The 25,162-nt window shown below is 40.3% G+C and overlaps 1 protein-coding gene across 5 annotated transcripts in view; it reads left to right on the top strand.

Moving 5' to 3' along the window:
* LOC133499926 (EGF-like repeat and discoidin I-like domain-containing protein 3) overlaps positions 1-25,162 on the top strand; it is a 142,336-nt gene that overhangs the window by 106,184 nt on the left and 10,990 nt on the right. For all 5 annotated transcript variants that reach the window (XM_061818360.1, XM_061818358.1, XM_061818357.1 and 2 more), the window contains 2 exons: positions 1,881-2,025; positions 2,152-2,336. In XM_061818360.1, coding sequence (XP_061674344.1) covers positions 1,881-2,025; positions 2,152-2,336 — 330 coding nt within the window. The remainder of the gene's footprint in view (positions 1-1,880; positions 2,026-2,151; positions 2,337-25,162) is intronic.

Below are 25,162 nucleotides of genomic sequence, written 5' to 3'. Positions count from 1 at the left end.
GTCTTCCGGGAGCTTCGGTTGTCCATCGAGAGCCTGTCTCACCTCTTTCCGGAAGGCCGCACAACATTCTTCCTTTCTCAGCTTCCACCACATGGTTCTCTGCTCTACCTTTGTCTTCTTAATCTTCCTACCCACCACCAGAATCATCCTACATACTACCATCCTATGCTGTCGAGCTACACTCTCCCCTACCACTACTTTACAGTCAGTAACCTCCTTCAGATTACATCGTCTGCACAAAATATAATCCACCTGCGTGCTTCTACCTCCGCTCTTGTAGGTCACTATATGTTCCTCCCTCTTCTGGAAATAAGTGTTCACTACAGCCATCTCCATCCTTTTTGCAAAGTCCACCACCATCTGCCCTTCAAAGTTCCTTTCATGGATGCCGTACTTACCCATCACTTCTTCATCGCCCCTGTTTCCTTTACCAATATGTCCATTGCAATCTGCACCAATCACAACTCTCTCGCTGTCTGGGATGCTCAGAACTACTTCATCTAGTTCCTTCCAGAATTTCTCTTTCAACTCTAGGTCACATCCTACCTGTGGTGCATAGCCGCTAACCACATTATACATAACACCCTCAATTTCAAATTTTAGTCTCATCACTCGATCTGATACTCTTTTCACCTCCAAGACATTCTTAGCCAGCTCTTCCTTTAAAATAACCCCTACTCCATTTCTCTTCCCATCTACTCCGTGGTAGAATAATTTAAACCCTGCTCCCAAACTTCTTGCTTTACTACCTTTCCACCTGCTCTCTTGGATGCACAGAATATCAACCTTTCTCCTAATCATCATGTCAACCAACTCCTGTGCTTTTCCTGTCATAGTCCCAACATTCAAAGTCCCTACACTCAGTTGTAGGCTCTGTGCATTCCTCTTTTTCTTCTGACGCTGGATCCGGTTTCCTCCTCTTCTTTGTCTTTGACCCACAGTAGCTGAATTTCCACCGACGCCCTGCAGGTTAGCAGTGCCGGGGGCGGGCGTTGTTAACCCGGGCCACGACCGATCCGGTATGGGATTCTTTAGATGAACGCTCATATTTGTTTTGCACAGTTTTTACGCCGGATGCCCTTCCTGACGCAACCCTCTGCATTTATCCGGGCTTGGGACCGGCCTACAGATTGCACTGGTTTGTGCCCCCATAGGGCTGCATTAGCAGCAAACGTAACTAAAGTGAAAGAAAGAAAGCAGAGGATGGAGGGTATCATAGAAAATGGGATATATGATGAGAACCAGGAGTTCCAATGTTCAGAGTTAAAAAAAAAAAAAAACAGACTGGGAAACACTTGTTTGGATTGATTTATTTACAGTGGTCTGCAAAATTAACAGTCAAAGCAAAGTCTGCAAAGCATCAATACAATCTAACACGTACACGGAAATAAACCCATGTTTAATTAAAAAAAATGTTTTCAGTTGTGAAAATATTCACCATAAACAAACCATCCTTCACATGAGGCTCGTCAGTGACATCAGTGGACATTCCTCTTCAACTACAAGTATTTTATAGTGAATGCAGAGGTGGGACAAATGTACCATTTCACGGTGCATGAGTCCGCCGATAAGGGAGTGTTGTGAGACTATCTCGGACTATTTGAATGGAACATTGCGAAAGGAATAGTTACATAACTGGAGCACTATTTTGAAACACACTACAGTACTGTTCTTATGAATTACCGAATCAAATAGTGCGAAAAATTGTCTAATTCCGTTGTGCTTGGAGCTCATTGACCTTGAGGAGAGGAATTTACTGAGCGCTGAGTAGACACCAGAGACGAGGCACTAGTTAGACCACCACAGTATTGTAAAACTGATTCGTTCCACCACCCTCCCCACATGCTAAATGTTTTTATTTTTTTGGTTCCTTGGAACAGGTTTTTAGAGGAAACGTCGATAACAACGCTCCATCAGCCAACTCCTTCACTCCACCAATTGAAGCCCAGTTTGTCCGCATCTATCCCCAAGTTTGTCGAAGGCACTGCACCTTACGCATTGAACTGCTTGGATGTGAGGTAACAGGTGAGTGAGCTGAGCACATCCTCCAGTCTCACGGTACAAACAAACATTTCAGATCATTTATTTGCAATTTGTCATATTCAGTTCGGCGCTCAGAATCCAGAACAAAAGTGTTTTTATTGTCTTTAGGTTGCTCTGAACCATTGGGGATGAAGTCGGGTCATGTCCAAGACCACCAGGTCACAGCCTCCTCCATCTTTAGAACGCTTAACATGGACATGTTCACTTGGGAGGCTGCAAAAGCCCGGTTGGACAAGCAGGGCAAGGTCAATGCTTGGACAGCAGGACGTAGTGACCAGTCACAGTGGCTACAGGTATGACTGAAGCTCAACTGAAGTTGTACTGACAGTTAAATATATCTAACAGCAGGAACACAAAGTACAGTACAAAAACTTACTTTCTAAGATTCATGCAGCCACAACATTAGGCTGTGTTTTTATGACGCAATATAATACTTAATTTCTCCGAACCCATTGTGTGATTTTCAAAATTGTTTTTCATTCTTTTTTGAAAAGTTATACCTTTTTCATTCAAACTAGTCTACGCATTTAGACAGACTGTCATTTGTCGAATATCTTGTCGCATTTCTACTTCCATCCAATCAAATTTAAAGCTAAAACCTTGTGCCATAGTGATACCCTCCTCAGCAGGTCAATCTTGCACTTATAGCAACCACTATAAACAATACCCCCCCCCCTACACCCGCCGACTGGTTCCATTGTAATTTATTGAGTTTTTTTATTGTATTCCCCCATTCCAGCCCCTCCGCTCCTTGACAGTCGCAACCAGCAACGGTAGACTTGGAGCTGCCAGCGGGATGTCCCATTTCAGAAACTAGCCCTTTTCTGACCATTCTCAAAGTTGATTGGCTGTAGTAGTGCATTTCCCAACTCGAGTGAATGTACAAAGTAGGGAATAGTCAAATGGTCCTCCCCCCACCCTCCCTTGTGTCACGTCAAACAGATTTGTTCCTATTCAAGCAAACCGCATTGACTTTATTTGTAATAACGTCTCATGAATGGTTCATTTGGCGTCTGGTGTTATTATTGGTAATGATTGTAAATAATATCCAATTGTGAGCATTTGCTCCCTATGAATACTGTAGTACATTTCAAAACAGTACTTTGGATTCAATCAGCATGATGGACCTTTCCATCACTGGAGAAGTGCAGTTATCTTGGGCTTCAACTGAGTGTTCTTATCTTCATCAAACCAGTCAATTAATTTGTTTTTATTACAGAAGCTGGTGGCTGGAAATGTCTCCTAAAATAGGAAAGACATGCCATTAAGTGAACAATTAGGCCCCACGGTCTGTGTTTAACAAGATGTGAGCAATACATTTTAATATTAGTCAATTTAGCAGTTTGTGATACTGTTATCGCTTTAAAAGGCAGAAAACACTGACTTCTTTTTGAGAGAGCCCCCTTCTCCTAGTTCAATCTGTAAAAGTAATAGCGCAATGGCAACGTGACTCATCCTTCCAGGGAATTGAAGATCAGAGTGATTTGTCTGATTTATTAACCTTGCTGCTGTGCCCAACGCTCCATACATACAGCCTGTCCATGGATGTGACTGTTCCGTAGTTGCGCTGACTTATCTGGACATTATTAGATTGGTTGGGCTCTTGTCAGATATGATTTTGATTACATTGAAAGCTTTACGTTGCAAGTTGAGGTTATGGAAAGCTACATGCCAGTGGAGACGGATACTGAGGCTGGCCTTGTCTTGACTATAGAGCTCAGCTGAGCAAAATTGATTGTTGTAGCTGAAGGAAAACTTGTTTCATATTACATGCTGTGCCTGCAGGAATCTTTAGATGGTATATAGTTGCACTGAGAAAATCGATGCTCGCTGCCAAGAGACATTGTTGCACACAAATACACAACATCAAGCTTATAAAGAGAAAACATTAGGACTTGTGCATTGTGGGGTGTGCTATCACATATACGTCTACTGCTGTTGAAGCGGACTATTAAAGTAATTACCACCGTAATATTGTATTCCACTTCAACCCATTTGTTATCATTGTTGTGCTACCTTGGCAAATAATTGATTCCTAGCCACATTAAAACATTTCTTTCAACCTTGGAAATTAATGAAATAAATCATTCATAATGACAAGTTAAGTATTCCAATTAATCAAGACACCCAGTGCTTTCCCTGCTGTGCACTGTGGGGCAACTGTGAACCTACTAAATATCAAATCGAACTCCTTGATGCATTCACTTTCACTTCAATAGGTGAACTATTCATAAGATTTTCTTGGTGTGAATTCTTAACCTTGCATGTTTCACTCTCAAGATTTAAATACGAACATGTCTAACACAAGACTATAATTGAAAAATGAATCCTGCGGCTAAAGTAACAAATATATGTAGCGAATAAATAGTCATTTTTGAACAAATTAAGTCAAATTGGATGATCTCCAACAGCACAGTTGATGATCTATTGATCACAACTCACTAATGTGCCACAGCACAGTAGTGGGAATCACTCTTTAGATGTGTGTCAGACTGAAATTTCATGCGAAATGTGTTAACTTTTGTAAGATTTAATGACATCTTGTGTGATGCAATGCACAAGTGTGTTTTTTACTGGACTCTAGACAATCCCCCCCAAAAAATTCGCTACAGTAAATAGCAAATTGTATCACGTAGGGAATTTGTCTTTTAATGGGCAGAGTTAGGTTTGTAGAATTCAGGCTAGAAAAAAATGGGTATAAATCAATATTATGAAAGTGATTTACTGGATTACTTCAAGTGTACAAAATAGCATTGGATATTATTTTGTACTGTATAATCGTGTGCTCAACACATGCATATTCAAAGAAGAACAACATAAGAACCCGTCTCGAATGCAGTAGGTCAACATTTCCACTTGAGCTGTTAGAAATTGTATGCATAATTTGTCAAATATAAACATGTATAAAGTATATTCTCCACTGCGATGAGGCAGAAGAGGAAGCAGAACAGAGGTGAAGGACAACCTCTCAAGTTTTAATAATTACCGCAGGGTAGGAGACACTTGGGCTCTGTTTAGATTGAGCGGCCTTTGGTCAAAGTCTAAATACCAAAGTATGTTACCCCACTTGGAAACATGCAGAAGTGATTGTGTTATATATGAAAAAATACATTGTTGAACTGATTATTAAAGCAAGAATTTACTCCTGTATATATGTATGCTGATTATGATTACAAGATCACATTGAATATTATTCCCAGCAATAATGTTTAATTGTCCAAGTGCTGATTAGAATCAGCCGCATATTTATGTCTAACATGTAAAACAGACAGCTCAAACCTGTGATTAAATATTTGTCATTTGTTTAAAAGATGATATAATTTGGGTTCAAATGAAACCCAAGTTGGAAATGCTGATGCCAAGAAGCTCTAAAACGTTCAAGCAGACGTGAAAAAGCATGCCTGTTTGGATTTTAGCCAAGGCAGAATTATTTCAGGCTCCGAGGAAAGGAACTCATCGTTCAAGATATTTTAAAGAGGAAGCTGAAGCTTGTCAGACTGAGCTGCCAAGTACTCCAGCTGGTGTGAGCAGATTAGTTTATTCCACCCTCCAACACCTCCTTAACTGCTTTTCACTTTCTTAGTGTCCCCGTTATTTCACCGTGCACCTCTTCGATGGTCCGCACAATTTTGTCACACCCAGGTTATCGGTTATATCTACCAGCCTTGTTTATTAAAGTAGCTTTGTCATTAGGCACCTTGTTTGGTCATGTTGGTCGAATGTAACGTTCGCACTCTCAGAGATCCAAGCACCTAAATTACTGGAGATTCAGCTGTGTAAAGTTTAACCGCGTTTTCTCACATTCTTACAAATCCATGTGCAAGATAATCTCTAGGAGTGATTAGAAGCATCTATAAACTTTGTAAACAACATTAAACATAACCGTTTAATCCATCTGCTGTGCGTTTGCAGTTTTTCGTGTCATCAACATCTGGTGTTCACACTATTTTTTTCTTTGTTGTTGTGGAAAATCTGCAACACCTCTTCTATACTGCAGCAGTTAAACAAGCGTATTCCAGTGATTCTAAAGCGATCATCAAGTGCTGCAGGAAGTTATCCGATTTCACTTACTTGTCCCAAAATGTATGATTCATTTAAGATAAGAAACATCATCTATCGACACTAGTGACATAATGATGGGCAGAACAATTAAATGGTCATGGTACTCAGCCTTTGTATCCACCTGTTGCCATTCTTACAGCAGGAAAAGTCATGACTTCCTGTCAGTATATATGTGTTATGTTCAACTGTACAAGCTCCAAAATAGCAGGCAGTAACTTGTGTGTTCAGTCTCTGTAACTGATTGCATGTGCTTGGTGGTGGCAGGTATAAACGTGCTGGCGACAGACATATTCTGAAGACGGGTTTGTGCTTTAGGTAGCACTGACGGTTTTCATATTGGAAAATTGGGGATGGCAAGCACCGCACACGTAAAAGTAAGTTTTAATTGATGGAATTGGAAGTATTAGATGGCAAACAAACAAATTGGGGATCTACAGGAAATAAATTGATCGCCGCGGTCATTTTTTTAAACCCAGAAATTGCATTGAAGCCATGCTTTGTTTGATTGTCACTTGTCATGTATGTTGAAATGGCCCAGACACACGAAAAAGCAAGAGTTAGATGGAGTTTTGTCATAGGTGACATGGCATCACTCCTTGTGACTGCATGGTTCCAAGCCACCCCAAGCTCCATAACTGAATTGCTGAATAGACCACACATTGCAATCATTTTTGTTTGGATTTCAAAAATGTCATCACGGTTGGAAATCTTCTCTCCGCTGGCTTTCATTTTGACTGTACTACACTTTACCATATTTTTGTGGTACTTACAGTTGTTACCTCCACCAGCACAGTTCGTCTCAGGTGTGATTAGTCACATTGCGTGTGTGCCCGGTCAGCTTCCACATCAAGTTTTCCACCATTTTTGCACACACAAACCTTTTGAAAATCAGACCCTTTGTTGGGAGATTGAGACCGAGATCATCATTATCCAGAGTATATTTTTTACATTTTTGTTCAGTGGTATGCTTTGACATTTTTGTTATGTAAAATAGATGCATTGCCTTAATAAAGTTTGGGGAACACTGGCATATAGTGGATTTTACTTGCATGAACAAAAGGCATCGACCAGTGGGGCCAAACGTGCGCCCCAACGGGCCAAATCTGGCCTGCCATCTGGTTTAATCTGGCCTGTCAGATGATTTTGTAAAGTATAAAATGATCGCATAGACACAAAAATGAGCTGCAATTTTTCAATAAAAGCGACTGCTGTTCTGATTGTGTCCACTGGATGGAGCAATAACAATTATGTTCAGCAAGCAAACCATTTATACCTGGGTAGAGCAAGTAGGTGAAGCGTGGAGTCCGGATAAGCTACTATTTATTACGGCTTCTACTTTTAACGTGTGGTTTGGCACTCTCATTGCCCAAGTATGTCTTTGTTTAAAAGAGAAAAGTGGACGCAAGGTGCAGCATGTTCCAGGCAAAGTGGTTATCCTCCTATTTATTCAAGGAAGTGAATGGGAATGCTGTATGTTCGGTGTGCTCACAGCATGTTGCAGTGCTGAAAGAACATAACCCTCATTGCCACTATTTGAAACTTCATGCGGACAAATATTACAACTTTCAAGGATAGTGGCAGAGAAAAGGTGAAGAAACAAAACAGCAGTCTGTTTACTCACAACAGGGACATCAGTGACGCTGCTGTGAAGGCTAGCTACCTCATTGCTAATGAAATTCCAGTGGCTTAAAAAAACTTGTATGTTGAAGGCAGTAGAGATTGTGTGCCGTGAAAGGCGCCAGGCTTTTGTAATTATGAGCCTGACAAGAAACCATCTTTCAGTGGATTTGGACAGCTCGTTACAGCAAAAAGTAAAGTCATTCATTGCGTTTTCAGTTGTAATTGATGAAAGCGCAGACATTACAAACGTTGCACAACTGGCCATTTCAATCCGCTGCGTTTATGACACATTGACCGTCACTGGAGAGTTCGTGGAGAGGGTGCCAATGAAAGCTACGATGACAGGAGCTGATCATTTTGCCACACTCGCTTGTCCCGCACTGCCTGCATGCCTGCCTGCAGATGGTGCGCCCACAGTGATCTGGAAAATATCAGGTGTTGTGACAAAGTTCAGAGCGAAAGTGAAATCTGCAAATGGCAGATGTGATTTTTGGACTTTTCACTGTATTTTGCACCAGGAGGTTTTGTGTCGCGAGTCATTAAAGGCTGATCACATCATGAAGGTGGTCATCAAAAGTGTTTATTTAATCTGATCCAGAAGCCTGAATCATCGTCAGTTTGAAAGACCACATCTATGGTGTGCCATACCGCACTAAATTAAGGAGGTTAAGACGAGGTGTTGTGCATAGGTGTTTCTTTGATTTATGAGAAGAAATTGGACAGTTCATGAAAGAAAAGGGCAAAGCAGTGTTAGAATTTCATCCCGCAGAATTGATGCAGGACCTTGCATCTATGCTGCCTGTTACAGAGTACCTGAATAACTCGAACAAACATCTGCTAAGACGCAAAAAAGTTGTTATGCAGTATTATGACAGTATCAACTCTTCTTGGACTTGTTTAGAGAACAGGATTATGTTGTTTTTACACATATTTCTGCCTGAGAAATGACACCCTGATATAGTTCTGTTTTCTAAGATATACTTCTGTGCATGACTGAGGCAATGTGTGTTTGTGTGTTATTTTTCCTCAGAATTAAAAACAATTGAAATGTTTTATGATTAATACTGATGTTGGGCTTGTACGATTTGGGACTGTAATAAAAGTAAGAAAGCAATCATGAAGTTTTTCCTTTTAAGTTATACAAGGTATAACTTGATATATATAGGCCATGATTTAGTGGTCCAGCCCTCTTGGTGAAAGATTTTTCTTCATGTGTCCCCTGAGCTAGAATGAGTTTTACACCTTGGGCATTGACTTTAAAGATGGTACAATTTTGATTTCAAGCAAAACTATGAAGAAGTAATGACTTACCTTAGGTTTACCTTTCATCAAAGCAAATAGCTTGATTATTCCGTTTCTGGTGATTCACATTGATCATTTTTATTACTCTTCTCCAGTAAAGGGCTTGCCTGTGTGTTGAGAGACAAAACTTCAGATCAGAATCATAAGCAAACTATTTAAAAGGCTATAGCTAAAAAAAAAAAAAAAAAAAAAAAAAAAAGATCTTTCAACAAATACATGGAAAACAGTTGATTTAAAACAGACAGAAAATGTCCCCTGATTCTGGAATGACTGTGTGAGTGTAGGTTGGCACCACAGTGAATAGCACTAAATATGCCTTTTCTCTGACATCCATTGAATATAATATATTGTAAGATGAGAGGTGACTATATTTGAGGGAGACTAACGCATACAAGGTTAGACACTTGTGGGATCACTTAACAGGCTCCTGACACATGAAGTACTTTAGCATATTGTCAGTCAGCAAGAGTAGCATAGATTGTGTGATCACTGAGGAATTAGTGACAGGCTTGTGGTCTGGATGCATTAATGTGAAACCTCCACAGACAGCTGTATTGACGCCTTGCCTTTCTCACCTGGAGTGGCCTTTCCCTGTGGTGCAATCGTGCCATAGATGAAATGAGGTTATCTTGATTGAAATCAAACCACTTTGCAGCTTTTTAAAACAACTAATGACAAAAACAACACTGTACTACATTAAAAAAACATGAGAATGTTTAGCGGCAAGCTAAGTAGCGCCATGGTTAAGTGTAAATACCCTCCTCTGGTAACACCGTTTCAAAGCAGAAAACAAACAAGGCAAAAATGGTGTCATTTTGGAGCTTGTTGGTGATGATTGAGTAGAACTAGAGAACTGTTACAAGGACAGAGTGCACTGAGTGGTCAGATTTCAAGGTTTAGAAAGTTAGAAACGCTTTAAATGGGGTTTTCAAACTTGTTCACACCAACTACCACTTCAAAAAAATGCTTAACCCTCCAAGTCCTACCAAGATGGCCAACACAAAAATGCAGTTGTGTAGTAGACCCAAGTGTTCAACAAAAGTGAGAGAGGAATCATTCCTAACAAGTATATTTATGTAATATTATTGTATGCCTCTGTTAAATCATGCATTTTTTTAAATTTAACAATGAAGTTAAAAATGGGAAAATGAAAAAAAAAAAGCAGTGTTTAAGTGATCATTCAGTTAATATGTATGGCAATAAAAAGTTAAGATAAAATATTTTTTAAAAACAGCTATTCAATATTAATTGCAGATATATCGGACTTAAACATGAAATACAACTGAATTTTGCTCAGACTTTGATTATTGTGCACTCCACAAGAGAGCATGAGTACCAGATTTTCGAGTATCGCTGTATTAGCTCACTATCCAATGCCAACTTGATATTTCAGCTCCCCGAAAAAGCCATTATTAATTACAAAAGTTACTTTTACATATCTGTAATGGTTAAAACAACAGTGCGGTGAATCTCTTTAACGTAAATATTTAGAATGCTATCAAAAAATATTATTGTTATCTATAAATTGACTGGAAAAAAATAGGAAGTACATTATCATTAAGGTGTTAAAGGCCAAGTGTCATCCCTATAAACATTCTAAAATAGATATTGTAATGAAAAGTACATATAACATTATTCACTTCAATGTTTATCCGAAAAATAAATGTGAGCGGAGAGCGCGTCATCCATGCGCAAAGTGTCATTCTACGACATCCAAGTGGTTGCCATATTGGCTGCATCCTCTGTCCGTGATGTCACCCGAACATTTGCCAATGAAAATACGCGGTGCACGCTAACAATGGTAGACGAACACGCCCCTTCTGACACGGAACCTCTTTTCGAAAAAGAGAACACCACACAATCGAGTGAAGTTACCGGGGCAATATTGCACTATTGTTTCGAGCAATATTCAGATGATATGCGATCACGGCCAAACCGCCTCCCCGTCCGATCCACTTCCACGGCGGAGATGAGCCATCGCGGCTCATCGGTGTGGCTCATTTTCAGCGGCGAGGTGGCTTATCACGGTGCTTTAGAGCTGTGGTGCTTTAGGGGGTTGTTCACAGCCACCCCAGAACGCGATGAACAACACCATCGAGTCGGGGCGCTTTACTGTGTTGTCGTCGCACGCGGCTGAGTGAGGCAGAGCCGAGCTGTGCTGCTTTAAGTGGTTGTTCATAGCCGACGCAGTACGCGATGAACAACACCGTCGAGCTGGGGCACTTTACTGCATTGTCGTCGAACGTGGCTGAGTGAGGCAGAGCCGAGCTGTGCTGCTTTAGGGGGATGTTCATAGACGCCGCAGTACGCGATGAACAACACTGTCAAGCTGAGGTGCTTTAATGCGTTGTCGCCGAACGTGGCTGAATGAGGCAGAGCCGAGCCGTGCTGCTTTAGGGGGTTGTTCATAGAGGCCACAGTACGCGATGAACAACACTGTCGAGCCGGGGCGCTTTATTGCGTTGTCGTCGCACGTGGCTGAGTGCTGCATTGTGGCAGCGTTCTTCAGAGCCGCCGCCATCCGGGAGCCCGTGAGCTTCGCTGGTGAAGCGACGCAGCAGCCCGACGCCGTCCGACGTGCACATCGACATATTTCGTACGCGGATCTTTTGTCGCGTTATGAGAGACGGATTACGTGGTCAAACTATTATTTTTTTTTTAGTCGCTGTATACACACCTAACTGTCATTTGGAACCCACAAAGCTCTCGTCCTCTGCACCCGTGCAATCCAATTTTCACGACGAACCGGGTCTCTTGCAAACTTATGAAGGGTAAATCCACCCTTCAAGTGTTCAACCAATGTCCAGCAATGCAACGAGCCAACATTTTGGCTAACACAAAGGAACGATGAGCTAGCTTCCCGCAGATAAAACTAATGGAAACAAACGAGTCCACTTGAGGGCGGGTCTGTCCTTTACGTCACTTCTTCTCGAAAACAAATCCCTCGAGAGGATTTTCATGGCGGGAGTTACAAAAAGTTGCATACGTCAAAAACATGTTTTGTGGTGGAAAAAAAAAAACGCATGGGTCCACGTCGGCTGTCGTTTTTTCATTAATAACATACTAAAAATCATGCATTTCATGACAGTGGCACTTTAAATTACAGTTATTTGCTTGCTTTCTTGAACAGAGGTTCACACAGGAAAATGATAAAGACTAAGTAAAGTTGCAAAGGCATTCAAATGATAACCCAAAGATATGAATGCAGGTGTTGCTTTATAGCTTTACAAATCGTAAATACGATAAGTGTGTTCCTGTAATAACAGAATTGAAAATGCCCTTTAGGAATAGCTTGACTTCATAAAATTGTAAAACTGAAAAAGGCCATCTGTGCTCAAGGAGTCTCTCAAGTAGCATGATGACACATGTAGTTGTATCCCGTGTGCTTCAGAGACCCGAGGGAACAATTGCTTTTTATCGTGTGACTGATTACTGCTCCTTCTCTCTGAGCATGCCGTTGTAATCAAACTGAGGTTTTATCAGTTCGCTGATACTTTTGCACTTCCTCCTAACTTAAGCCTCACTTCAAACAGAGAGGCGCAGAACGCAAAGTCTTTCTGTTACTTCGTAGACTTAGCCGGGTGTTTGTTTCATCCATCCACTGAGGAGTTCATGTAAAACTCTCATCTCAAAAAGCAAAGACACACTATCATGAAGGGGATTCTGAATAGGTTGAACAGCATTGACCATGTTTTATTTCTAGAGTTCTAGATATTTATTGTGATTATTCATTCATTCATTCATTCATTTTCCATACCACTTGTCCTCAAAGTGTCCCATGCGTGCTTGAGTCTATCACAGCTAACTTTGGGCGTGGCACGTTCATGGGAGGAAATCGGAGTACCTGGAGAAAACCCACGCAGGTACGGGGATGATATGACCACTCCACACAGATGGATTTGAACTGTGACATGAATATACTAACCAGTAACCACCGTGCCGTCTTTTTTTTTTGCAGATCATGAATGATTATGAATTTTTTAATCTTAATTTAATTACATTTAATCAATTGATGTGCCTAATTTGCAGATAAAAAGATACACACATCAGGTGCATCATTTATTCATTCATATATTCGGTCATTCGTGTATTGTTTTTTTTAGGCAGCCTTCACCCCAAAGCCTCTGAACTAAATTAGTCATTGACAAATGACAAACCAAAAAAAAATAGTTAATAGGACTCCATAGCTATCCTGCATTCCTACAACTATAAACAATACACTAATGATTAATTCTACTAAAACAGTCTACTGCAGTGTTTAAAAAAAACTCTTAGCTTTAATGATGAAATAAAACCAATATTTAGATTGCTTCATTAGAGGAAACTGCTCTGTTTGGCTACATGTTTATGGCTTTTAACAGCTTTATTTCTTTTTGCTTGAGGAAAAAAGTCATTTTATTGATTTTTACAATTGCTCAAAAAAAAAAAAAGATAATTCCGTAATGGTTGGGAGGCAAGGAAACGAAAAAAAAAATGTTGCTTGACTTGGTTGGGTAAGCAAAATTCAACAGTTTTGTGGTATATATATATATATATGAAAGTGTCTGTACACAGTGGCCACTGCTTCATTTGAAATGGTCAGAGGATCGTAACGTTTACTTTTTCCAATGCAACTTTAACTATTTGCAGATTTAATATAAAATTCAATTCCTTCTGGCTGATAAAGACATTCCATTTGGTTTCGTTGCATTTGTGTAAAATTTTGTGAGCACAGATGGACACCATCCTCCATCCAATGTGTGCACATTATTTTCAGGCTGCATAGATTGTGATGGTGGTCACCATCATTTGGGCGGTGGAGTGTTGCAAGGGAATATTTTGGGGGTAAATCTGTGGAATCTGTCGAAAATAAATTGGTGTTTTAATTTTCCTTCGTCCCTGTGTTTGAATGAATAATATTGTAATTTTAATTTAGGCGTTACCTTGAGCCTTCCTGTGTGATCCTCTTCACTGTAATTATTTCCTCTATTGTGTTATTGAACTTCTCTACAGCTAGTATGATGATGAAATTAACTCCCAAAGTAAATTATCAAATCTATGGTGACTCGATCTGGTTCCTTGTTTCCCTTGGAGTCGGTGGCTTTTAAGCATCTCCTGCGTCCAAATCTTCACGTCCGTAAACGTTTGTTATGTGGCTGCCGGAAAGTCTGTTACTTTTCATTATCCAAGGACGCCATCTTATCTTGCCACAACACATCCATTGCGCTTCTATCCCACACTTTTCTCTCTACCTTCCCCTCACTGGCTCTCAGCTAACGTAGGATGCACGTATCTGTTTCATCTGCTGATGATGGATTCAGGAGTCTGCTGCAGCGCTCGCTGTAAATGTAGAATCTGCCAGAATATTCTCTAGTGCGGCACCCTGAACCCAAATTAATTTTGTATGTGAATCTACTGCATTTAGTGTGTATTGCATCTCCCCACCTTTCACCTCTGTAGATTTAGACACAACTGTGTAATCATGTGACATAAATGGCTGTATTGAATCAAAAAATTATCCAACTCGCACAAATGAGGCTCATCAACACTACTAATCATACTAACCTGAATAACGCAAAAGGCCAACAAAATGTGCACTTTACTAAAACATTTCAAGTCACCTTCGTCTCACCTTTTTGCATTTACACGCAATAATAAATAAATAAAATTTGAACATCAACATATACTACACAGGAGGTGCATTCAAAACCCGCCAACGAAACATGTCATTTCAAACAAAAACAAAATGCAAATCAAACAAATAGCCAACTCTGCAAATGCCAAACTGTGTATATGCAGAATTTTATACCACAGGTACAGTCACTAATCCAATATTTAGAATGATCAGAAACGACACCAACTCCAGAAATGTTTCATTTTTCTATGCAGCACTACTTTCTTTTTGTTGTGTTTGTTTGGTTGTGCGTGTTACAGATTGGATTTTGTACAAGAATAAAACATTGCGACAGACTCTTACTGCTAATATCATCACTGCGTCCATCACATTGTTCAGCCACAGTGAACATTAAGAAAAGCGCAAACGCTACCGGGTCCTGCACAAAGGCAGCATCGAGGCCATTTTTCATCTTCACTCACACTGACACACTATGAAAGTCGCAGATGTTGTTCTCCTTGCTGTGAGAGCTTTAAATGACCCACAGCATCATGGTTGATTTCCTTCCTGTTGGTGTTGCCATGGCCAATTCCCTTCATCTGTTCCCGCAGCCATTTCGAGTAAACTTGACAAGCTGAACTGAGGCTCCATCTGTGTTACTGCAGTGACTCTAACAATATCAGGTAGAGTGCTGAAAAGCGGCCCCATTATTGAAAAAAAATAAAATATGAATCCAATCTTCTCTTAGTGTGCATATTGTGCTTCGGTCTGGTCACAAATGGGAAAACTAATGGGACAATGACTTTATGGTCAGTGAACGATTTCTCCAGTACAATCAAACTCAATGCAAATGTGAAACTTTTATCCAACGCAAATACAGTCGTGAATGGAAAATGAAAATAATATAATTATTATATTAAAAAAAGTCTGCGTTTCCAAAGACTTGTAACTATAAGCAAGTTTGAATTGTCATTTATTTCCCATCTAAGCCACTGAAAGTAGAAATTTCTAATTCAAGATGACACATTTAAACAACATACTGTGAGAAAACTAAATATGATTTTTATCAGCAATCCCTTGCAGGCTCTGCCCACCTTTCCAGTCTAATTGTACTGCCAAGGTAACACAAACAGCAGTGGATAGAAAATTATGGAATACATAAAATGAAACAGTGAACAGGTGTGATGATGAAGCTTGACTATATGTTGAGGGAGTGAACAATTTTAATTGCAGCTCTTTATTGAGTGTATGGTAAATTACACATGTGAAGATGTATATTATACGACACCTGTGATTTCCCCTAGCTAATAAAAAATGCATCCTTATAATGATAGAAAATAATACATAATATGAACAATCTTTATATATTTTCATGTATAAAATTTTTAAATATTTAACTCAACTTAAGTCTTAAGTCAAGTTTTTTAATCAAGCAATTATGTGAGGTAAAATATTCATCCCATTAAGGTTAAGAATCATGAATGTTTATTCATAATTAAAAACCGCATCCGGCCCAGCCAGTTAGCTGATGATGATTTTCATTTTTGTCATTATTGCGTACGTGGTTGAGAAGGAAACCTTTTTAAAATAAATGAGCTTATCAACAATAAATGGCTAATTCAAGAATTCTGGGCACACAGCAAAGACCAAAATATGTCTGGTCTGAGTAACAGTTACTCCGAAATTATGCCAACTGCAGAATTGCTTCATCCATGGCGCTGGCCTACAAAGACGGAGAGTGGAAGTAATCAGATCGCAGAGGAGGAGGGAGCTGCTGTCTAATGCATAGTGATGTCCGTGCCATGTAAAACTGTTTGTGTGCTTGCCATTTTTCGCCACTGTTCTTTCTTCCCATGTTTGATCCCTTTACACGTTTGGCTGAGAAATGTGCCTTGACCAACCAAGCAGCTGCCTTCATTGTAATGTCTTGCCAAAACAAGACATCCTGCATTGTAACACTCTGTTTCAGTCCTCATGTCAGTACTGCTTATTACGGTATATAGTGAGGTTTCTCCCTGTTGTCACATTTCACATTTGGCTTTTCTTTTCACTGTCACATTTCAGAGAGACAATGTTTTAGACATGTTCAGGCCGGTCAGTCTCACACTGATCACCATAAATCCGTACTTTGCAGGCATAGGGAAGGGGATGCGCTACAGAAAATGTGTCAGACTGCTGCACACTATCCATTCACTGTTTGAGTGTGCTATCGTTCTGACACAAGAAACACGGCTGATTAGTTATGGGTTGTTATATGTTAATTGTAATTAAGGCACCAACAACAAGTGTTAATGCCTTTTAATAAGACACAAAGATGCAGTTATAATTAAGAAAAGGAGTCAAATCTAGTTCTACATCACCATCAAACACCGCTCCTAGAACTATACAAGTTATCACAACCGCTGATTAATAAGGATTTATAATGACATGATCGAAAAGATGCATTCACCAGACTACTCCGAGGGTTTTCTAGTTATGCTTAAAAGGCTGAAATATTTTTGCATACAAGTCACTGATGGTGCAGTAGTGCATTTGCCTGACTTTGATACAGGTAATGTGGGCTCAGTTCCTACTCAGTCTTGGTTTAAAGGTGATTGTGCATGTTTTTTTGCGTCTGTTTGTGTCTTCCAACTGACTTGCGACCGGCTGAGGTTGTTGACTGCCTTTTGCCCAAAGTCAGCTGGCATAGGCTTCCAGTGCCCCCTGAATGGAATATTTTTGACTATCTGTGCCTTGCAGGCCCCAAGTAGGAGAGGAGGGCCAAGAAATTAAGGCATGCGCAAATAAAACAGGCCTAATTTACTGTACTTTACCTAAATGTCCAAGTTTAAAATGAAATCTTTAGTTACCATTTAAATATTTCTACAGAGGTAGCAACTCTAATATCACAGGCAGGGCATTCCAGAGGACTGGAGCCTGAATAGATAATGGTCTAGAGCCTGTGGACTTCAGAGTCAACAAAAGACCAGCCTGTTGCAAGCGTAGGTTTCGAGACAAGCCAGCGAGACGGGAGCCTGCTCAGCCATGGAAAGTTCTATAAGTAGAAAAACCGAAAAATCTTTAATGGGAGCCAATGCACGTAGGCCACTTTGGGCAATGTTACTTTTGTCGAAACTCATAGAGCGGTGTCCTTAAACAATAACCTGTGTCTAGCAGAATCAATAATCAGCACATCCACTGTTTAACCTCAGTGAGACACACCTCCATATTACAGCAACTGCGTGGGTTTATTCTTTTTATTGATATTTCTAGTTGCATATCATCAGCGTAACAGTGACAGCTAGCTTTATTTTTGCGTATGTATAATATCAGCAAGCGGCAGCGTATAAATACATGACAATAGAAGGCCAAGTACCAATCTAAACATGATCTTCAGCCAAATCCTTCTTCCCTCAGTTTGTTCCAAAGTGAATCATTCAATTATCTATCAACTGTTTTTGAGCAAATGAAATTCTCTGAAATGCTCCCCTCAACTAAGTGTACTATTAAAATGTTTAGTGGTCTTCCCAAGATGCAAAAAAAAATACAGTTTTTATTATTTTCACCTGCATTGTGATTGTCTCCATTTGCATATAAATTAAAAATTATCCAAACAAAAGCCAGATATGGTTTAGCATCTCTAAAAATAATATTTTAATGTGGTCATGATCAGGTCATTAGCTGTTTGGCACCATTGCTTTTGCAGTTTAACCAGTTTTGCTCCACAGCTATTCATGAGGACCACCTCTGCTTTTCACTTTAAAGCGTTATTAGGCCTTTGTTTACCAGGGGCTGAGCTCATCAAGGAGCACATGCTGTTTGTTTGCCAAAACACTAAGGCAGAAAAAAAATTATATATATACACACACACACATTTAGGATATGTCCGTCTGATCGGTTTCAGCTGGTTTGATTTATCAACCTGTACATGTTTGATTCTAAAAGCAATTAGGGAAAGGTTCATTCCTCAACTGTACAGTCAATTATAAATTACGATATTTGTTGTTTAGAATTTTTTTGTAATCTAGATTTGCATAGATTTTCATATTTAGGCACATTTTCTATCTTCTGGTAAAGATCCCGCATGTGCTATTTTCTTTCTGGTGAGACAAAACACTGAGGTATCCTCCAACTTTATGTAAAAATGTAAAGCCACAAAATGTACAAATCTTTTGTTAGTTGAATGCTCTGAATTGCCCTTCTGCATGAATTTGTGTGTGAGTTGCTGTCTGACCTTTGATTGACTGGAAGAGTGGACCTCCAAATCCTCGCCTTGACCTATTTGTAGATTTTTTTTCTCCCTTTTTTTTCATTTATTTTTTACAAATTTTGAAATCTTTTTATTTATTTTTTTTCTTGAGGGACAACCAACCCCGACAAGGCATATTGTTGATATACTATACTATTGCCGCACATTCAAGAATTGTTTGCGAGGGTGTGCTTTTTTTTGTATGAAAACCACTTGGATTTATGAAAATTGGAACAAACTTTAGCTGAAAAGATGAAAAGTAGAACACAGAAACTCTGAGGTTCCCGCTGTACTACTTTGGTGTTTAAAGCTCTCCACACCCTCACCCTCACCTACATAGGTGGGATCATACATCCCCGCTGAGATACCAGATCCCTCAGATCCTGCTGCCAAGGTCTCCTCTATGTCCCACAGTCCCTGCTTGAATGTGACAGAGCACTTGCGAGTGCTGGTCCTCAATTATAGAACAAACTGCCCCCTGACATAAGAAATGCACTTTCATTCATCAACTTTCAAAGGCTGAAGACGCCTTTTTATGCTTACTTTTCCTTTGTTTTGAATCTCTTCTACTACTGTGTCTGTAATTGTCACTTGATGCCATTATAATTTTAAGCTCTGATTTGCAACTGTATATTCTGCCTATTCACTTTTATCTTCAAATGAACTCTTCTTCAACTGTTAAAAAGCTCTTTCATGGCAATTCCCCGTGGGTGGGTGAGATTTGCCCAGAGTTCCTAAAGGCTCTGGATGTTGTGGGGCTGTCCTGGTTGACACGCCTCTGCAACACCGTGTGGACATCGGAGACACTGCCTCTGGATTGGTAGACTGGGCCTGTTGTCCCCCTTTTTAAGAAGGGGGACCAAAAGGTGTGTTCCAACTACAGGGGGATCACACTCTTCAGCCTCCCTGGTAAGGTCTATTCAGGGATGCTGGAGAGGAGGGCCCGTCGGGAAGTCGAATCTCAGAATCTCAGATTCAGGAGGAGCAATGAGGTTTTCGTCCTGGCTGTGGAACAGTGGACTAGCTCTACACCCTCGCCAGGGTCCTTGAGTGTAGATGAGAGTTTGTCAAACCAGTCTACATGTTTTGTGGACGTGGGGAAGGTGTTCGACCGTGTCCCTAATGGAGTCCTGTGGGGGATCCTTCAGGAGTATGGAGTATCGAACCCCCTGATACGGACTATAAGGTCCCAGTACGACTGGTGTCAGAGTTTGGTCCGCATTGCCGGCAGTAAGTCGAACTCGTATCCAATGAGAGTTGGTCTCCTCCAAGAATTCCCGTCATCATCAATTCTGTTCATAACTTTTAATCTCTGGGCACAGCCGAGGCATAGAAGGGATCCAGTTTGGTGGCCTTTTGCCTATTGCATCTATGCTTTTGAAGATGATGTGCTTCTGTTGACTTCATCAAGCCTCGATCTCTGACTCTCACTGGAGCGGTTCACGAGTGAGGGAAGAATGCAGCGGGAGATTGACAGGCAAATTGGTGCGGCATCTGCAGTGTTGCAAAGTTTGTATTGTCTGTTGTGGTGAAGAAGGAGGTGAAGCTCTCTATTTACCGATCGATGTACGTTCATACCTTCACCTATGGTCACGAACTGTGGGTCATGGTGGAAAGAACAAGATCCCAGATACAAGCAGCCAAAATGAATTTTCTCCGCAGGGTGTCAGGGCTCTACCTTAGAGATGTGGTGTGAAGCTTGGTTATCCAGGATGGGCTCAGAGTAGAGCCGCTCCTCCTCCGCATTGAGAGGAGCCAGATGAGGTGCCAGAGGCATCTGATTCGGATGACTCCCTGGTGAGGTGTTCCAGGAATGTCCCACATGAAAAACAGCCCAGAGATGACCCAGGACACACTGGAGAGACTACGTCTCTCGGCTGGCCTGGGAACGCCTCAGGATCCCCCCGAAAAATTTAGATGAAGTAGCTGGGGGAAAGGGATGTTCGGGCATCCCTGCTAAACCTTTTACCCCGTGACCTGATCTCGGTCAAGCAGCAGAAAATGGATGGATGATTTTTTTTCTTCCCTTATGTATAATGTTTTGGTTTCATATTTTTAAATGTACTCCATGAATTAACTTTACTCATTTACTTAGTGTAACTTTCCCGTAGGCAAGGCTATGAATGTAATGTATGTATGGATGGAACTTTCCAGGCTGCCCGTTTCTATAAATCATAAGAATTTCTTTACTAGTCCCTGCCAGGTTTGAATAACGTTTATGCCCTGTTTGTGGGATTGATGGTCCATAGCATCATCCTTTTCATTCTACCATAACTTTATTCCGCAGACAATGCTGAACTTTGCACTGTGACTTAGCGAAAAAAAATGCATCTCTTCCACACACACACACAGTTGCTACAGGGTAAAAAGAGTAAATGAGTCCTCACCACATACAGTTAAAGCTGCACAGCTCAACCAACGCCGTCAGCAATACGCTTTGCATGCATGTGCTGTATTTATAAGATAGGGAAAAGCGGACCTCCTCTGCCCTCGCTGTTTATTTTGCACCAGCAAAGCTACTTCTAATAAAGACACAAAGTTTGCACACCAAATCCAATGCTAATGAGGAGATGAGTATTTGTTCGGCTCAAGTGAACAAATGTTCCTCGTTTGCCTTCTGCCACTACAAATAGGGTTACTTCTGCTTTGAGTAACAATGTTGGTAGAAAATAAGCTCACATAAGATGCACATGAATCTTATTTCTAATTTGCACTCATGAAGGAAATTTTAAATTGATTCCTCTCAACATAGCATTTAGTGATTTCTTTAAGCTTGTTTGGTACCAGCTCGAGGGGTTGGACAAAGTCTGAGGAGGAGGTGGGAAGAACAGCCTGGCTCTAACAAGCTTATCTTGCTCACAAATTTAGTTTAGGCCATCAAAGCGCCGAGTGCTTGCGTTGCAAAACATACTTTAGATTCGCTGATCACTACCTGTGACAACAATTACACATTCACATTCAAGAGTGCCTTTGTTTGGATGCCAGACTTGACTGTTAGGATGAAATAACATCAACTCAACTTGTGCAGCTGGAACAGAATCAAACTGAACATCCCCAGGCAATATTTTTTTCCTGAATCTATTGTCCAAAGGTTTAGGGTGACAATACACAGTGGAGAATTTCGCTTGTGGCACACTCAGAGAGGTATACAATACATAGTTTATGTTCTGTGGTTATTTAGAAATACACTATTTTTTAAATGGAAAGCGTTGGCCTCACAGTTCTGAGGACCTGGATTTAATCCCAGCCCTCCCTGTGTGGAGTTTGCATGTTCTCCCCGTGCCTGCGTGGGTTTTCTGCAGGCACTCCGGTTTCCTGGCACATCCTAAAAACATGCAACATTAATTGGACACTCTAAATTGCCCCTAGGTGTGATTGTGAATGTGGCTGTTTGTCTCTATGTGCCCCTGCGATTGGCTGGCAACCAGTTCAGGGTGGACCCTGCTCCTGTCAGTTTTGTAGAATTCACATATTTCATCTCATTGGATTGGCATGGCCAAAATATTCCTCAATGGTTCAAATTTACTAATGTGTCTGCTTTAGTTGTCATGTTTGTGACTCATGTTGTATTTTCAATGCATTTGAATAGGAATTAGTTTTTGGGTGTAAAACATTTCTACAGTAAAATCAGAAGAGGGGGAGTTTAATTAAAAAAAAAAACGCATAATTTTTTGTGAAATAGGATGTAGAATGGACCTTTTCATATGCTCAACATTTACCATGAGAAGAGTATTTTTTTTTCTCCAGATCTGAAAATGTTAGAATTTGCTTTGCATTTTGAGTTTATTCATTCTATTCAGATGTGCAAATATCAACATGCAACCTGGGTGATCAGATGTCAAGCGAGGCCCAATGTGTTGGAATGCGTCGCTACTTTCACCTTGTCTGACGTTTCGGGCTCACATCCCGCTCCTTTTGCTCTGCAAACAAATAAATACAGACCTCGTTTACTAAGCCCAAATGGATTGTGATTTTTAATTGAAGAGATGCTGAAAACTGTCTAGCCTGTCAAATCAGTACTCTAAGCCGCTTGCTGAATTAATATGAAGATATCTGTTTTTATAACGATCAGATGAAAATTGAAAGGAGGAAAATCAAAATAGTGCACGTTGGAATGTATTATAAATAAAATATTGTTAAAATTCTTAAAATACTGGGTCTCTTTGCAGTTTTCTGCATATACTGTATACTCGTAAACAAGGATTCGATAGTACAACACTTGAAAGTAAACGTAGACAAACACACTTTGTTACAAAGTGCTAAAGTATCTTTTGTTTGTTTGTTTGTTAGTTGTCCTGACCCTGTTTTACAGTATTTTACAACTTATGTAATTCTCTTGTATTCCTTTGTGCTCATTTTCTTTTATAGTTATGGAGGTTAGATTGCATTCTTTTTCCAAAATGTATATCTGCCAGAAGTGATGTTCTTCTGTGTCTACTTTATGTATTCCTTTTATATAGTGTTCCTTTTTGTTCAGATGGAAACACAACATAAGTGAAACTTTTTGTGTTACTGGCTACATTTAAGTGAAATATGTGGCAAGACTTGGGAAAAAAAATGCAGCTGGATTTTAAAATGTCACACAAATGTAAGTAATCATAATCGGCCTGAAAAAGGTGATGTTGGCACATCCCTATTATTACTATAGCATTAGTTATATAGGATGAATGGTCTTGCTCAGAGTGACATATTAATGGCTGCATAAACGAGGACTGTGACTACATATGTGCCACGGTTTCTTGTATCTTTTCACGGTACATATACTGTACCTTTAAGTAAGCTCCTCTAAAACTCACCTCACAGTCGAGGGGGTGAGAGGGAATCTCTCAAGCAGTGCTCAAAACTGTTCAGTGGAAGACAGCAGGAGTTTGCTCATTCATTGCTTTGCATAGCTTGAAATTATAAATTTGGGACTTCAGGCTGTTTTGGGAAATGAAAGTACTGTGTGCTGTTCTGTGCATTCCCGTGGTGCTCAATGTTAAACAGAATGTGGAGCAATTATTGAGGTATGATAAAAGTGGGCTTTATTTCTAAATCAACTGATTTGGTCCTGTCACAGTGTTGTGATCCACATTATGTAGGTTAAGCCAATTAATTTGATGTACTGCATGTTTCTTCACCATTATGTATATTCAGCAAAAGGAATGCACACCTTTGTATCTCTTGTTCTCGCTGCGATTCTACATTAGTCAGCTTCTACTCTTGTGACATCAAATGGAGAGTTGTGCCTTCTGTGTGTCGTATGAAGGTGGCCATTAAAAAAGAATCAGGGGGAGAGAATGTGGTATTAATTCTAACACTACCACAACGAGAGCTATGCTTTTCTTATGCTTTAATATTTGAAAAAAAGGATTTTGTCAATTTTCCAAAAGTACCATCAATCTCATATTTTTCTGAGATTCAAAGTTATAGGTATCATAAGCCATTAATGCAGGCAAGGAACCTATCAAATGCCAATAAAAGTAACCTCAGTGGCAGCTCGTAGGTAACATTCAGCTGACACTTTGGAAAAGACAAAAAATATTCATGAAACCCATTATAAAATATTAAAATATTTCAAAATGTATTTTAATCTATTTTTAGACAGCCAGGATAAATAGCATATACTTAATGGATTAGTTGTTTCTTTCATCTCTGTTTTCTGATTTTGTGACGTACTTCCTTTCTTTCTTTCCTCCCATTGAGCTGCGTTAAAAGTTTCTTCATAGTAACTGATAAGACCAATGTGGGGTGTGACGTTCCAAGCAGCAAAAGTCAGAACTGACATCTTTTTCGTGGTGAAAGGACCTTCGTACGTTTACGGCTCTCCCTGTAGTTTTCCGGGAGCTAAGACAGTTAAATAAAGGAGGGGATAGTAAGTTATTCAAAGTAAAACACCTTTTCAGGAGAATATACCACCGGATCAGCAACCTTGGCGTGAAAGAGCGTGGGTTCATCATTATCATCATCATCATCATAATAATGTTCACAATCATTCTGATTTGCTTTGGGGCAGCACGGTGGAACGGCTAGTAAAGCGTTTGCCTCACAGTTCTGAGGACCCGGATTCGATCCCGGCCCCACCTGTGTGAAGTTAGCATCTTCTCCCCATGCCTGCGTGGGTTTCCTCCGGGTACTCCGGTTTCCTCCCACATCCCAAAAATATGCAACATTAATTGCAACACTCTAAATTGCCCCTAGGTGTGATTGTGAGCGCGGATGTTTGTCTCCATGTGCCCTGCGATTGGCTGGCAACCAATTCAGGGTGTACTCCTGCTCGTTGAGAGCTGGGATAGGCTCCAGCACTCCCCGACTCTTGTGAGGATAAGTCGCAA

This window comes from Syngnathoides biaculeatus, chromosome 4, assembly GCF_019802595.1.
Source record: "Syngnathoides biaculeatus isolate LvHL_M chromosome 4, ASM1980259v1, whole genome shotgun sequence".
NCBI lineage: Eukaryota > Metazoa > Chordata > Actinopteri > Syngnathiformes > Syngnathidae > Syngnathoides > Syngnathoides biaculeatus.
The sequence above is the reverse complement of the archived record's forward strand: the minus strand, read 5'-3'. Positions and strand labels throughout refer to the sequence as shown.